Source organism: Stegodyphus dumicola, chromosome X1 (assembly GCF_044657685.1).
Source record: "Stegodyphus dumicola isolate Sdum_Otavi_A_Nest chromosome X1, ASM4465768v1".
Lineage (NCBI taxonomy): Eukaryota > Metazoa > Arthropoda > Arachnida > Araneae > Eresidae > Stegodyphus > Stegodyphus dumicola.
The window spans coordinates 106,021,320-106,037,748 of NC_140780.1; the positions used below are offsets into that span (position 1 = coordinate 106,021,320).

General features: G+C 32.5%; 1 protein-coding gene across 5 annotated transcripts in view; it reads right to left on the reverse strand.

The window, feature by feature from the left end:
- LOC118188463 (uncharacterized) overlaps positions 1 to 16,429 on the reverse strand; it is a 301,229-nt gene that overhangs the window by 141,140 nt on the left and 143,660 nt on the right. For all 5 annotated transcript variants that reach the window (XM_085806957.1, XM_085806954.1, XM_085806953.1 and 2 more), the window contains exons 3-4: positions 15,379 to 15,601; positions 9,354 to 9,497 (exon numbers count right to left, since the gene is read on the reverse strand). In XM_085806957.1, the coding sequence (XP_085663083.1) occupies positions 9,354 to 9,497; positions 15,379 to 15,601 (367 nt within the window). The remainder of the gene's footprint in view (positions 1 to 9,353; positions 9,498 to 15,378; positions 15,602 to 16,429) is intronic.

Consider the following 16,429-nt stretch of genomic DNA (forward strand, 5'->3'; position numbering starts at 1 on the left):
TATGTGATAATACTTTCTCTTTAATTCTATAAACAGACATAATTTCTTATATCCCTTTTGTAATTAATTCTACAAGAAAATTTATAACAGTTTGCAAGAGCCAATGGAGTTGAGATCACCAAGTTTGCCACGCTACCTGGAAAACATGAAAAGTCAGAGAATTTGAGAATTGACCAAACCATCAGGGTATTTAAATATTTTAGCTAAAATCTCGAAACGTCAGGGAACTTCATATGGAAATCCCCGAAAAAGCGATTTTTGCGCCAACATTTTAAGCAGATCACTTTGTTGACGTATCACTTTGTATGTATCACGTGAGCAGGGCCGAATCTTTACAGAGGGGGCAAGATGATGCGTAGCACTTGGGGGAGGGGCAAAATATCAAAATACAGACAAAAGTCGTTAATCTGGACTCGTCGGGACTTCGGCGATTCCGGATTATCAATTTTTCCGGATTATAGACCATCAGTTTAAATCTGGTAAGATGGCATACAGAAATTATAAAATTAAAAATATGAAACCGTAACTTATGAAATAAAGAGCAATTATGATGTAAAGTGTGTCAAAATTTACAAAAAAAAACTTAATATTTATTTGTTTACTTTATTAAACATTTCTTTCAACGCGCGCATGTGTAAAGCATACATTGCGCATAGTCGAAATTAGAAAATTGCAACCAGAAAACTCTTTGATGTGTATTCGTGATATTTATAATGATGAGGAATTTGATTTAAATCATATCAAAGATAGAGTACATCAAGATGAAATGCTACATTTAGTAATGAATTATAAGATGAATCTGCCCTGAAGATAAGGATAGTGCTGACAGATCAACATGCAATCGACATGGCAGCAGCTGCTTTTTACAGTGCATTTGAGACTTCTTGAAGGTCACTGGACCTTGCATTAAATGCGAAAAGCAACCTAAATGGTCAGGTAAGGAACAAAGCAAAAAACGCTCTTGGTGAATTAAAACTTTTAACTGTGAAGAAGTTTCAAAGCTTTAAAACTGAAAATTGGTGTCAGGCTTGATCAAGTGCATTAACTGATAACTGTAGGAAACTTTATATCAGAATTGTGGGGCCCACCACCGGCGAAGCAGTTAAGCAGCTGAACACTGATAGTTCGGTCCAGGCTTCGAGTCCCAGTGAATGAACTGGCTGTATGGTTGTTTTTATGTTTTTTCCTGTGTGTAACATGTATACAAGCCAGTTTTCCTTAGAACGTTCTCCACAAAGGCATCTCTCCCCTTAGGCAAGTAGCCCTCAAGAGCTTTGCCATCATCAAATAAACCAAATCAAGATTGTGATGCTACCCGTTGGCCACTTTGAAAGTAAAACTCTTGAATTTAATATAGTTATTAAATTAACTGACTCTGTGACTGGTTGCTAAGCTAAAGAGGTTAAAAGACTTCAGCTCAGCACCAGACCAACCTGGCTTCAACTAATCAAAGTTGAAGCCAGTCGAAGAAGATCAAGGCTTAGTGTCAGAGAAATGAAATGTACTGGTAAAAAGGTGTTTGTACAGTGCTCTTCAGAAGAAGCTAAGAAACAGTTTCAAGAAGCTTTACAGAATAAACCTAATTTAACTTCTGCTTCTACCACAGATAGAAATCTGGTGCTTCTTAAAAAAATTTTTCAAAATAATATCACTGAGACAGAGTTGTGCTGAAAGAGCAGAATCCCGAGTTAGTAGATGAGTTAGCAGAAGTATCCAATTAAACAAAATTGAGATCTGTATTGAAAAAGTACTCTAAACTTTTTTAGAGATAGAAGGCCTAGTGTATTTGAAATGAACGCAGCTTGTCGTAAGAAATTCTTACAACAAAATTGTTAAAACTGAACTGGAATCTGTACGAAATAGATTTTGTAGTCTTAAATCATTGTTTTAAATGTTTATCATGCAATCATAAGGTGTCCGTACAGAAATTTGCTAACCTGCTTTAGGTGTACAGGAGACTATAAAAGTTAAGAATGTGATCAGGATATTCAGATATGTGCAAACTGTGCCCGATTTAATAAAAGAATTAAGAAAGCTAGCAGTAAAGTTAATAACCCCTTTTCAAATTACTGCAATATACAAGAGATTTTTAAAAATATAATCATTTCTTAAAATTACTATGGTTTATATTTCTTTTCATTTCTTATGTGTTGTTCAGCTAAATTTGCATAAATCTGAAGTTGCCATGCAGCAGTTAATTCTTTGTAAGAAGAGTGCTGACACTAATGTTGATGTTATTCAAGAGCTCATTGTTTCAAAAGAACATTTTTTGGATATCCACAAACTTAGAGCTTTCTTCAGTTAGACTTCTGAAATTATCAAGGTAGCTATCATTATTCACCCAAGTTCTATAGGTGCTTTCCTTGATTTAGAATATACTATCATAACATGGTTAATGTTGATATTTCAGCAACAAATTTTGATTGTTTTGTTTGCCTATTATTTTTAACCCTCTATGAACATTGACATTAATCTTACAAAAAACACTGTGTTTTTCGAGAAAAAAGATGCAACATTCGATCTGGAGCATAAATTCAAATAGTAAATCAGATATTTGATTTAGTCACTTTACTGACTCTAGAGGTTTAAAGTTGTATTAGTTTCTGAGTACTTGGCATCTTTCTGTTATTAATGAAGATTGTGGACCCACCTTTTGTGGCACACAGGTATCTAGTTATATTGATGTAACAATTACTGGATGGAGTCTTCCTCTGAATATCCAAATTGGTGTATTCCTGAGGTTGAGTCTGTTTGATCATAAGATGATTTTTTTTTTTTTTTTTTTTTAAATTTTCTGTGAAATGCGTGCATTTTAAAGTCTGCCTCGAAAATTGTTCTTCTTAACATTAAAAAAGCAAAGTGAGTCATTTTCAAAGCTATTGCATACATTATGAAGTAGAATTATTGCCTTTGCAAAATTTTACTTCACCAGCGATGTTAAATAACATTGCTGTAAAACCGCACAATTTATTTCTGCTGTAAAACACTCCATTCCGTTTAAGAAATTCGATTTACATAATGTTCCATGGTGGTCAATCGAGTTCACTGTAAAGAGTAAACAGTTAATTGCAGCTAAAAAGAGATACGAAAGAACCAAAAATGCAATTCTGAGAAATATTTACAAGCACAGTTATTTGCAAATAAGGCTAAAATATGTGTCTAAGTTAGGGGAAAGTAAATTTCATCCTTGGAAAGTGTTTCTCAGTGATATTATGATGCAAAATGTTTGAAAGAAGATTTAGTCTTTGTGTTAAAACGAATTTTTCTAAAAATATTGAAATTTCAGAAATTGAGCTGTTATCAGGGCAAGTTACCTCCTCCTTTGAGGGTACAGTAGATGCTATTTTACAATGGTCCTTTCCTCTTGACAGCTTAATTTACAATGAGAAAATTCATAAAACTTTCCACTTTCAGCTATCTTCTGGTTATGACGACTTTCCCTTTTTTCTACAGCTGAAGTTGACTAGGTTTCTACGGGTTTAACATTAGGTAAAACTCCAGGACTGGACAGAATCACAAATGACATCAGTCAGAATCTTCCTAATATTTGTCCATCTAACTTATATAAATTATTTAACACCTGCCTAAATCAGATACACTTTCCAACAGCATGGAAGAAAACTAGAATTGTGAATTTTCCTAAAAATACTGAAGTAGTATTGAAAATATCAGATGTATAAGCCTTCTGCCATACATGTAAATGTCTCAAAAACTTTGTATAAACAAACTGAATTCACATTTAAGAAGCAGAAATATTTTAGATGAGAATCAATATGGCTTTACACATCAACATTCAGCTGAAGATGCGCTTCTTCACATTTATGTGATATAGTCATGGAGGTAGGAAGTAAGATGGAGTGGCCCTAAACAGGTTTCTCCCGTACCCTGCTCTGAAGCATTGGTGATCCCTACGTGGTGACCAAAAGATTGGGTCATTTACCATTAAGTTCAATGGGTTTTTGACGCGATTGGATGTAAATATTTCGTAATTACATCGTAAAATATATACATATAAATGTATATACGTATAAATGTATATATTACGTATTAATTATATTATACGTATTAAAATATATGCGTATAAATGTATATATTTTCGTTTTCTTCAACACTTCAGAGTTCTAAGTATACAAAAATAACACATTTTTAAACATTTCATTCTGAACGGAATTAAATGCTATACTTTTCGCAGAACAGTTTTCTCAGAATGGTTTAATTTGTACGAAATATTTTCACAAGTTTTCGTTATTACATTAGAAAAAAAATTAAGGTAATTCGATTTTATTCGGTTAAGGTACAAAAATTAAGATCAAAGTTTATTGTATTATTAATATTAAAATATGCACTATTTCTTTTCTATTTATAGAGCTTCTTCCTAAAATACTTTCTTAAATATGACGATTTTTTAATCGAAAAATATAAGTTAATTTATAATTAATGCTCTATTCAGTTCATTTTAAATTAGAGAATTATTAGAAATTAGCAAAATACTTTAAATAGTACTTAACTTTCTCTGAACATTTCTGAAAGGAAATACGGATTTTTTTAAAGTATTATTTAAAACTTTTAACTGAATTATTATGAAATGTAAGGGGAATAATTCTTTTAATTATACTTATCAGATTTTTTTTTTACCATTAATTTCAACAATACATATTCCAAAACACTTTGTTACTTTCTTAAGTGCGCATCTCATAGCATTTGCTTTACAATGCCTTTTAACAGATTGCTTTCCAGTATGAACAATTCTTGCTTAAATAGTTTTATAACGTATTTGTCAACAGGATTTCAATTTATGTTTACAATTCGATATTAAGGTTATTATATATTTAGATAACATTTATAATCATTATAAATTAGATACATTTAATAATTAGATTTCTTCACAGTTGTTTATAAATGAATAAATTCTTTATTTCAAATACATTTATAAATAATTTAATGAATATTTATGTATTTTGTTAAAGGCGGATACACGCTTTTTGCAAGCACATGCATAAATACCCATACATATTTCATATTTTTCATTTCCAGCATGTGCAAATCTTTAATTTCTGTGCATTCACTATATTTTATTTTTAATTAACCCAAATAAGTAAAACGGGTAAGCCCAAAGGGATTATTTTTCAGATATATAAAATTAAAATGATGAGTTTAAAATGAGCAACAGTAAAGCCGCTCCTCTAAAAAAGTTTAAAAGGTACATCTTACAATAATATATGGATGTGAAAAAAATTTATTTTATTCAAAACATTTTGGCGTTTGGAACATAAAATAAAAGTAGCGAATACTCTATCAAGGGTATCAAAAGACGTATACAATTTTAAAGGTACCGTAAGGTATTTTTTCATTCTTTAAGCATAAGATTTTTGTTAAAATTAATATTTTTGTAGTTTAACAGCTTAGAATTTTATAAAAGAAATTCATAATTAAAATCGCTGTTGTTAGTTATCGAAAAATAACCAAGATGTGATTTTTGCGTAAATGTCGCTAAACTATACAAATTGCTATTATCCGTCACACTATGAATGTTTCTTTCATGCGAAAGTGTCCCTTTTTTGATTTGTGTGGAACTATCGTGTGTCGAAATACTATCAGAACACTGTCAAGCGAGCTTCTGAACGTAAACAAAGAACACCCCATCTGGTGACCGAAGCTTCGAAGCAGTGCTTCACTTCTATTGCCGGTTGGCCACTCCTTCCTTTCTTATCTCCATGGATATAGTACAGTAAGGTAAATCGAAAAAATACATCTAGATTTTAATGTTCTTGAATATAAAAAGAGCTTCAGGAAATAAGTATACTAATTGTAAACTTATTCAAACATGCTAAAGTAACCTAGGAACATCTACCTGATTACGGATTTTTTACGTACTCGCACTGTAGAACCTTCTCCGGGTAATATTATGGGAAAATAGTCTGGAAAAGGGGTGTCCTCAAGGACCATAACTGTTTTAAAATTTCTTTTACAGATGATCTGCTTTTAATTGTTCAATGCAAACATTTCGTTGATGCTTGTTCTTTGTCTCATGATTTACTTGATACTGCTTTTTGGTGGTCTAAACTTTGTAAATTGAAATTCAATCCAAATAAAAGTTAAGTTATGATGGTGTATAAAAAGACGACTACTGACTGCAAAATAAGTTTATTACTTGGGGATGTTCCTATAAAAGTTACTCAAATGAAGTATTTAGGCGTTATCTTGGATAACAAATTTCAGTGGAAGTATCACATTTCCAATCTCTCCAAAAAATGCAGAAAGGTAGTCTCAGGATTATTTAGAATTTCCAGAAACACTTAGTCAAAACATATGTTCCTTAAATTGATCTATAGGCAAGGAATAGTGCCAGTTATTTTCTATGCATCAAGGGTTTGAGGCAGTTCTTTTCTGAAAAAAGTAAACTGCAACTTTCTAAGGAAAATTCAAATAAGATTTCTTCTAAGAATTCTTTGCGGCGACAGAGCTATTAGTTGAACTATTAGAACTATTGAAATTTTGAGCAATATTGTGCTGAAAGAAAGAATTGCAGGCAATCCTCATCAAATTTTCTTGACAGCTATCTTCCAGTTTCTTGTTTGCCTCATCCTTTCAACAATAGTTCTATACCAGTCGTTGGCGATTCCAGTGTTGTTCTTGAAGAGCGGAATTTAATTTGTTTGACAGAAGGAAGCAAGATGAATGGTAAGGCTGGCTTTGCTTTTGGTGTTTATGAAAAAAAAGCAAGAAAGAGACTTCAACCAGTACAGAATTAATGGTAAGTGCTCTGTTTTTCAGACTGAAATGCTGTATTTAAACCTTGCTGTGAAATGGATTCAAAATTCTTTGAGTCGTTTGAGATCAATGCAAGTGTTAATCTGTAGTGTTTCTTTTTCTTTGCTACAATTATATTACAGAAAATTAGTGTTTCAGAGAATCATATATTTAAAACTTAGGTCATTATTAAGGCCTTGCAAGATCTTGATATCTACATTCATTTTGCTTACGTTTGTGGACAATATGGAAATTTTGGAAATGAGAGTGTTAATGCTCTAAACAAAGCTAGCCACAGAACTCCACATTTATTTAAATCTCTGTATTCCTGTTTCTCACTGGAAGTGCTTTTATCGAAATGATGCTATTTGCATCCCAAAATGCAGGAATGGACCAAACGATTTTTTCCTGCAGTTTTTCACAGAATAAAATTGATAATTTTTCAATAGATTTTAAAGTAATTCAATTTTTGAATGGATGTGGCAATTTTAAGAGCTATTTAAAGTGCTTTGGACTTGATTCAAGTACTTTGTGCAGTTGTGGTTGCAGTGATGAAGATGTAGCATATTCTTCTTGAGTGTGTTCATCATGTCACCAGCAGAAGAAAACATTTCAGGCAACTTTGAAGTGCCTGTCCATATCTGGGCCACTAATTGTTTTAAAACTTTTTCGGACTTCTGCCTTTTAGAATTTCATTCTCAATTTAGATTATTGAGTTATCTTTATTTTATTACCTTTCTGATTTTACTTAAAATTTCTCTTAATTTTTTTCAATTTTTCCCCATTTGCAGTGCTATTGTATATTTTATTTATTTCGTTAGTGACATAACTTACTTGTGTTAGCCTTGTGGTATACTTTGGAGAGCACAAGGAGTTGCAATCAAAGTTAGTCAAAAAAAAAAAAAAGTATTTCATTGATGCTCAGTTGCTTCAGTTATTTTCGTAACTCTAACAGAAGCTCCATCATCACATTTCCTTTCCAGAAAGAAATCGTTACAGATGAACATATTCAAATTGGCATTTACATATTATCACAGCCACCTTAGTAGAAGTTACGAAATTTTCAGAATGTGCCAAATTCTGGCAAACATACTTGTAACAATTTTTCATTCAAGCAAAATCACCATTTTCAGCTGCCTTCTTTTTGTTATATTCCAAGTTCTAATAATTTTTATAGATATATCATTATATTTTTTGCTTTAAGCTTAATTTTAAAACATTCCTTGCAGAATTTGCCATCAGTGCAAGAAACTGTGGTAACATTTCTGCAGGAATACAATATTTTGCCACAGAATGAATCGCTACACGGAATGAGATGTCTTTGGCAGATAGCCAGTGCACAATGTTAAGTATGTGCAATCTCTGATGTTTTTTAAGCAAAAACACATTGCTGTGCACATGGGGAGAAGTACAGCGCTAAAAAAATTTAAAAAAGAATTTTGTGAAAAATGTTTTATTCTTAATGTAACATATAACCATTGTTTAATAATTAGTATCTATATTTAAAATGAGTTTTCTTTGGAACTTGTATCTTCATCTTACGATAAATACTGACAGTTCAGGAATATTTAAAAAAAAAAAAATTCCCAAAAATTACCAATTTGCGCACCTGATAAGTAACATTTTCATCTGTAAAAAAATCACTAACCAAGGTAGTTATGTTATAATGCAAGTACCATTAGAATTATTTGAAATAAATGTCATTCTGAAAATTAATTATTTAGCTAGATACTTGCATATTAGTTCGACTACCTTGGCAAAGTTTTCCAATTTCTAACAGAAGAAAATGAATGTTGATTTATAATTGCACATAATTCATTATTACATGAACATATACTTTACTTTTAATTAGGTATTTATACCAAAAATCAGTCAATAAACCTACTTATAAAATGGTTCTTATCTTTTGCTCTGGCGGAAATTTCATTCATCACTTTAAGAACAAATACAGAATTCTTTTTTCTTTTAGCGATTTTGCAATAAAATATTATTATTCCTACAGAAATTTCTGCAGTTTCTTCCACTGCACATAAAACCCATAAACACGTTTCAAAACTGAATTTAAAATCTAAATTATGATGAAAACCATTAGAATTTAGAATGCAAGAAAAAGAACACATACGAAAATGGTGCCAAGTAGTTGCTAAAACTGAAGAATTGTTATATGCACAGCTGCCAGAGGCTGGTGCATTCTGAAAACTTAGTGTGGGTGATTTTGCTAAGATGTCAGTACCAAAATTTTTAACGAATTTCTAAAAAGAATGCAACATCAACAACAGTATAAAAATTAATTCCATTTAGATACTGAAATTTTGAATTACTCCATTAAGAATTGAAGCAAAGATGTATGAAATATCATAGTTGCTCCATAGTTTACAATAGGTGCTATTACTGTTTGATACAGAATGCTTTGTACATGGGGATTCAATCCCCAGTTTGACCCTTGCCTGCATTTGGAGCTTTAACCTAGTGTTCAAGATTTCCCTTAGTGAGGCAATATATTGGAGATCTGAGAAATATGCATTGGTTACGACAAAAAAGATATTTAATCACCTAAAATATAAATGATAATTGCAAAAATAAAAGTAACTCATTTGTACAACCTGCCGACAGGACCCAATGGTCCACAGTCATCCACCTCTCCAGTTGCAATCCATTCTTCTAAATTAAATCCAGGAGGTAACCAAACTTCTAAATTTATCATAATTTCTGGACCATCGCCATCCACAGTTTTGCATTCACTTGCACTATAGAAATACACATAATTGGAATAACAATTCATACATTAACAAGATTTGTGTTGTAAGCATTTAAAAAACTGAATATGGTTAAACATAAGTATGAAGCATTTCAAAAGATGTTATACAGCTTTACATTGGATCCGAGAATGCTTTCTAAAGATGCACATAATTGTAAAAAATTTTATAATATTATGATACATATAATGTTGTCAACAACAACGTAAAAAACACTACCGTTCACAAGTCATATACTATTTCAACAGAGTAAAGGAAACTCATTTTTTGTTTTGATTTGAGGCCTTACATCATCAGATGTTTTTCTTGTAAAGCTTTGCAAACAATTGCATCACCCTTAGCCAATTCCGATGAACTAATATTTAAAGTTACAGCCAACTACTGTAATTACCCTTTATCTGTGTTCCAAGTGTGGCAGAAAAACAGTTTTAAGCAGCACATCTGCAAAATTAATAACAGCAGTTCTGTTGAACTTAACTTTTTTTAAAAGTAGATTAAAAAATTAAAAAGTATTATTCGACATTTGCACAGTGACAAAGATTATTCATATATTATTGCTTATTCTCTATTGCGATACATATTTATAAGCCATTTTTAAAACTCACTGAATAGTAAGGGCACCTAACTATTATATATATTACCTATGCAATGAAAAAGACATTAAAATAACTGCATGTTCTCTCCAAAAATTAGCATTGACTTCTGAATGAATCCAGTGATTATTAAATCATTTTCATAAATGCCTCCAAAAAATTTCATGACGTATCTTAAATGTGTGGGCAAATATAGCACATACTTTTCATCTGATAATCACTTGATTACTGATAATTTTCTGTAAGCTATATAATATAGGGCAGGAGTTCTCAACCCGTGGCATGCATACCACTGGTGGTACACAAAAGTAAAATAGGTGGTATGCAAGAATAAAATAGGTGGTATGCAAGAATAAAATAGGTGGTATGCAAGAATAAAATAGGTGGTACGCAAAAGTGAAAAGTATTTTTAACTATTAAATTCAAAAATTAAAACCCCAATATCTTGATTGAGTTTTTCTCTAACATTCGTATATTTATGCGATCTGAGCTTTGTTCAAGAGTTGTGGTGTTACTCGTACTTTGTAATGGTGGTACTAAAGTTCTTGAATTTTTGTTTAGATGGTACATGTTAGTCTAAAGCTTGAGAACAGCTGATATAGGAAAAATGCCTTTAAAAGATTAAATACGAATATTTTATCACAAATAAAGTTTACTTGCAAATACTTTATTTAAGATCTACAAAGCTATTTTTTAGAAGTTTTCTAATTTTTCAGTCGTGTACAGCTTAACAATTCTAACTATTTTGAAAAACGTCAAAATATTCTAAAATTAATAATTATTATTACATTTTAATACATGCTTACACTCATTTAAAAAATATAGTAATAATAATCTATTACACAATTGTGATAAAGACATTTATACCCACTAAAATATTTTTATTACATTTGTTATTATCACAGCAAAGACTGCATAGATTTTTGCAGTAGTAAATGTGAAATATGAACTGTGCTCATGCCAGAATTCAAATTGCAGATCCTTTATTTGCTAGATGGATGTGTTAACTACTATAATAAAAAGGACATATAAAGAATGCATATACTCCTCATTTAGAATGTGACTTCAGAAAAAGGTCAAGACCTAGCTGATAGTGTGAAGTTACCACCTACGACATTTCAATTCAAATATCACTGTAGAGGCTATAAAGGCTAATAAGAACTGGAAAAATTGAAAAATCAATTGTGCTTTCATTGGGAGTTGAACGAAAGATCTGCTAGGGGCAATTTTAATATGCTAATACAACAACATTGCTGCAATATGATGATGTTGCTACAACAACGACACACACAAAAGAAGTACCCTAATTTATTATATGGTATGTTAAAAGTATAAAACACTTATTAGGTAGAAATAAATAAAATACTGACATTGTCCTATGACTGTTACTGACTTTTTAATCAGTTTGCCTTAAAAAATGTTAAACAATTCTTTTCAAAATGAAAATTAAAACTTATAAACAATAGTGGTACAAGAGTGGCATATAAAGCTTTATTAACTTTGACATACATATTTTTATCTATATTTGGCAATCTAAAATATAGAAAAATAAAAATTCGAAATATAATTTCACTCATTCATATTTTACTCTAAAAATGTTGATGTGTGCAAAAAGTTCATACTGAATCAATTTTATTCATGTCATACTGAAGGGTGCTTTTTTTTTATTATTTTCTAGTTTAACTTTGTAGATGTGAGGTAAAAACCTAACAACTGTTTGTAGCATCACCAAAAATGAGCTTATATCAAAAAATCATTAAAACATATACACACACTGGCCAACGAATTAGAAACCTTTGAGAATTTCATTTGAATGCCTGCTAGGGATGAAGTATGCAAAATTTTTTTTTAAACTTAGGTTACACGTGGTTCGAATGCTAGTATAAGTAAGGTGTAAGAGTGTTTTTTCACGATGAATGAAGTAAAATGGGAAAAACAACAGATCTTTCACCATTTGAAAAAGGGCTTTTAGTTGGTGCCCATTTAGCAGGGCCTTGATTTCAAAGACAGCAAATCTCACTGGGTTCTCAAAAGCAGCCATATCAAAGGTTTTCAAAAGTTGGAATCGGAACAACCGTCCTTCTCTAGAAGACTGTAACTGCGGTTCAAGCACAGTTTTCCAACAGAACGATTGATGGCGTCTCCAACAAACTGTACAGCAGAACAGGGGCTGTACTGTGCTTCAAACAAGGCTCTTCCTAACAAATTTCAGCTCGAACCATGCACAGAGAATTGCAGGGGATAGAAATGCATAGTCGTGTGCCTGTGAGAAAGCCACTCGTTTCTGCCTGACATGCAAGAATTCGTTTACAGTAATTTCGGGAAAGAAGACACTGGTCATCTGAGGACTGGAAATAGGTAATGTTGTTGGATGAATCATGCTACACCTTATTTTGCACTGATGGAAGATGTCAAATTTGGGGAGAACCCCACGAAGCCATCTTGCCTTACTCACAATGTGCAAGGGTCTGGTGGGAGTATCATATGAGGGCATGTTCTACTGGCATGGAAGTGATGCCCGGTACCCCTCGAGGGTAAACAAACAGCCAATATAGATACCTAGATATACTGGCAGATCAAGTGCACCCTGCAATGTTGCATTTTTACCCTGATGGCAACAGATGCTTCATGGATGATAATGCAACCATACATTGTGCCAGAAGTGTTCAAAATTGGTTCGTTGAACATCAGTCTGACTTACAACACCTTCCCTGGCCACCGCATAGTCCGGATCTTAAACCCATAGAAAATGTGAGGGATATGGTGGAAAGATGTATCCTACAGCACTTTCCTCTTCCATCTAATTTACAAGATCTAAAAAGCTGCATAGCCAATGCATTGTATTTCTCTGGATGTAAATGCACTCCAGAAGCATGTAGACTTGATGCCCAAACAAAGCAGAACAGTTATTCATGCAAAAGGTGGTCTAATAAAATATGAGCTTGGGTTTCTAATTCATTGGCCAGTGTTTGTAGATCAGATCAGTTATATAACTAGACAATATTGTTACCACTTGCTCCAATATGGCATCTATAGCCAACATAAGAGTAGTAGTAAAGTTAGGAGGAAAAAAGATCATGGGCAAATTATATGATAGTGAAAACAGCCAGGAGCACATTGTCAGCATTCCTACTTGTGCATTCAGATATACATAATCCTATTTTTTTAATGGCATGCTATTCACATGAACTCCAACTGCTGTGGCTATTTGGTACCAATTTCTTGGCAGTTATAGCAGTGCTTGTGAAACACGGAAGTTTTCACATTGGAGCTATATTATATTTAGCAATGAATTATAGCTCAGATTTAGTGGAGAATTCATGCATGAAATAGACTCAATCAAGGCTTTTTGTCCCACCTCACTGCTGAATGGCACACATTCATTGTTTTAACATATACAGAACCATTTTTTACGATATATGATCATCTTTACTGATTTTATACAGGTCACTAATAGCACAAGCCATCAATATCCTGTGATCTGCTATACTGCCAATACCAGAATTACTCACATAATTTTCTTCTTGATGTTTTTAGAACATTAAGCTAAAGTTATGGTAACAAAATGGAAGCTATGGATTGGCAGCAAGCTATAAAAAGTGTGTATGGTGTGTGTGTATTTAATTATGGCAAAGCACACGAGGGCTATCTGCCTAAAGGGAGGGATGCCTTTCGTGGAGGACTTTCTAAGGGAAACTGGCTCGTATACACGTTACACATGGGGAAAACCACGAAAACGCCCATGCATCCAGCCCGTTCGCGGGATTCGAACCTCAGACCGAACTACCAGTGTTCAGCGTCTTTACCGCTCGGCCGCTGGTGGGCCAAGCTATAAAAAGAAAAATAGTAATAAAATCATTAATGTGATAGACTTCTTTGAAATGCAGAATACATTCATATGAGTATATGCTTTTAAAATCATTGCCTACTGTGATCCCCATTTGGAGATTTCCCTTGCACCCAGTTGGCAAAGTCATGCTAAATTAGAGTTGATATACTGAAGTACAAAATGTTCACTTAATTATTACTTTCCTGGGTAAATGTAATTTATAATTAAATTTGAATATTTGACACCTCTTATATTTAACAAAGTGATGTAAGTAAAATATGCAATGGGCAAAACAAGCATTAGCATATTCTCTCCTTTTTCCTAATTTTACCCCTTGAAAACAGTGAGGGGAAATATATGCAATCTATTTCCTTTCTGAAAAAACAACGTAAATGATAAATATAACACATTAAAAAACACACATGAAGACACACTAATACATCATGCATTTCAAAGAACCTATCAACATTAATATTCTATTTACTGACACAAATTGCTTTCGTATTTTTGCATACATTTTACACTGTTACCATAAATCAGAAGTTTGTATATTATGTGCTGAAAAACTAGGGGGGATACACGAGGGGGAGAAATACATGAGTAAATACAGTAAACGTGTTAAACTCAGTGCTCAACTCCACACAGAACAATATGGCATAACAAACACCTCCCCAGAGGGATTTAAAAAAAAAATTGTTAATAATGATTGATTTTTTTTTTTTTTTTTAAATATGTCAGTCATGCATTCAGTAATATTAAAGGAACCTAAAATTTGATTTCAAGAATTTGGCACTTAATGGGCTAATCAACTATATATTAATCAACCATTAACTCCTTTTCTCAGAAGGGGTATACGCTGCATAATTTTGCCCTCCTGATTATCAAGAAACGTAAAAGTCGCAGGACCTAAACAAGTATATCCAGTACTATTGCAACCGTCAGGGATTATATCTCAGGCAGGATGTCTGGCTACATACAATTGATATCTCCAGAGATTATCTGTGGCATGTTACAACCAGATCCATCCGATTTCTAGACTCCCCACAAATAAATATGCTTGGGATGTGTGGGACAAAAAAAAGGAAACATGAATGGATATTTCACAGTTACATTTCATATATCATTACAAATGAAAAATGTTTTATTGTAAACGTAATAGTTCATTAGTGATCTAGTGGACAAAGCTGCCAAAACCTAACAGTTTGACTCCTTTTCAAATTTCTGTGAATGGGTCTGCTGCATGGGGTTTTCATTTTTTTTCTTTCTATATGTAAAATACGTCAGCCTTTTTCCTTTAATAAATTTCTCTATGAAGGTATACTTTCTTTTAGGCAGACAGGCTTCACATACTTTGCCTTATCTAATTAAACAACCAATCAAAGTCTTAAACATTATTGTATATAAGATAACTTACTTTAACAGAAATTAGTGATTGTGGAATAAAACTTACATTGGTCTTTCACAAGATGAAATTTTTTGTAAGGTCCTTGTTGCATTATCTCCAACAGTTGCACTATCTTGCTGTAAAAGCTGTACATCAGGATAGCCAAGAACTTCATATAAAAGGATTCGCATTATATTTGAGACTATCTGATGAGAAATCCTAGAACTCATTTCAATTTTTATTGGAAGATCACGTTCATTCACATAAAAGTGCCTCTTAATATCAGCATCTGTAATTTACAATAACATGTATAAATAATTCATACATAGATAAACTTCTGACTAAAATTATAGTTAAATTATGAAGGCTGATTGAAAAGTTTTAAGATTGCTTTTCTTCTTTGATGTTACAAATGTCACACCAGCACTGGGTTTTGTGAAGATCATACATTATCTGAGCCTGCAGCTGGACTGTCATGGCCTTCAGTATTTAGCGACAGCAAGTAGAAGCACTGAGTAGAATTTGTTAAGGCAGATGAGAAAAATCACTCAAAATACAGAAGTATGTTGATGAATTCTGCATGAAACTTGGAGAATGTGATAATAAAACATTTGAATTATTAGACATGCATATTTTAAAGTAAAATTTAATTGTGCCTATGTGTGTCAATGATTGAGGTACTTCAAAGATTATAACATGCAAGTGATTGACAAATTATTTTCAGGCAGACCCTTCACTGTGGTTATGGTAGGCTGCTGGAAAATTATTAAAGGCTAATAATAGGTAAACCTCACTTAAAAGTCTTCTCTGAAAATTCTTAATACATTGTCACAGGGATTTTACAAATACACTGTAGATGCGCCAGGTGAGTACTCAGAAATATCAAAGAAAAAGAAATGCAGCAATTATATTAGATGCTCAGGAGCACTGTTAAAAATGTTTGAGACAAGTCTGGATTCCTCATTATGACTCACTAGAGAAACACCAGCCAATTGTGTGGAAAAAATTTAATTCACCAATGCCACCGAAATTATTTTCATCTGCCTAGTGCAGCGGTGCCCAACCTTGTGCTCACTGATTGTTTTGTATGTGATCCACAGCCTGATTAGGTATTATG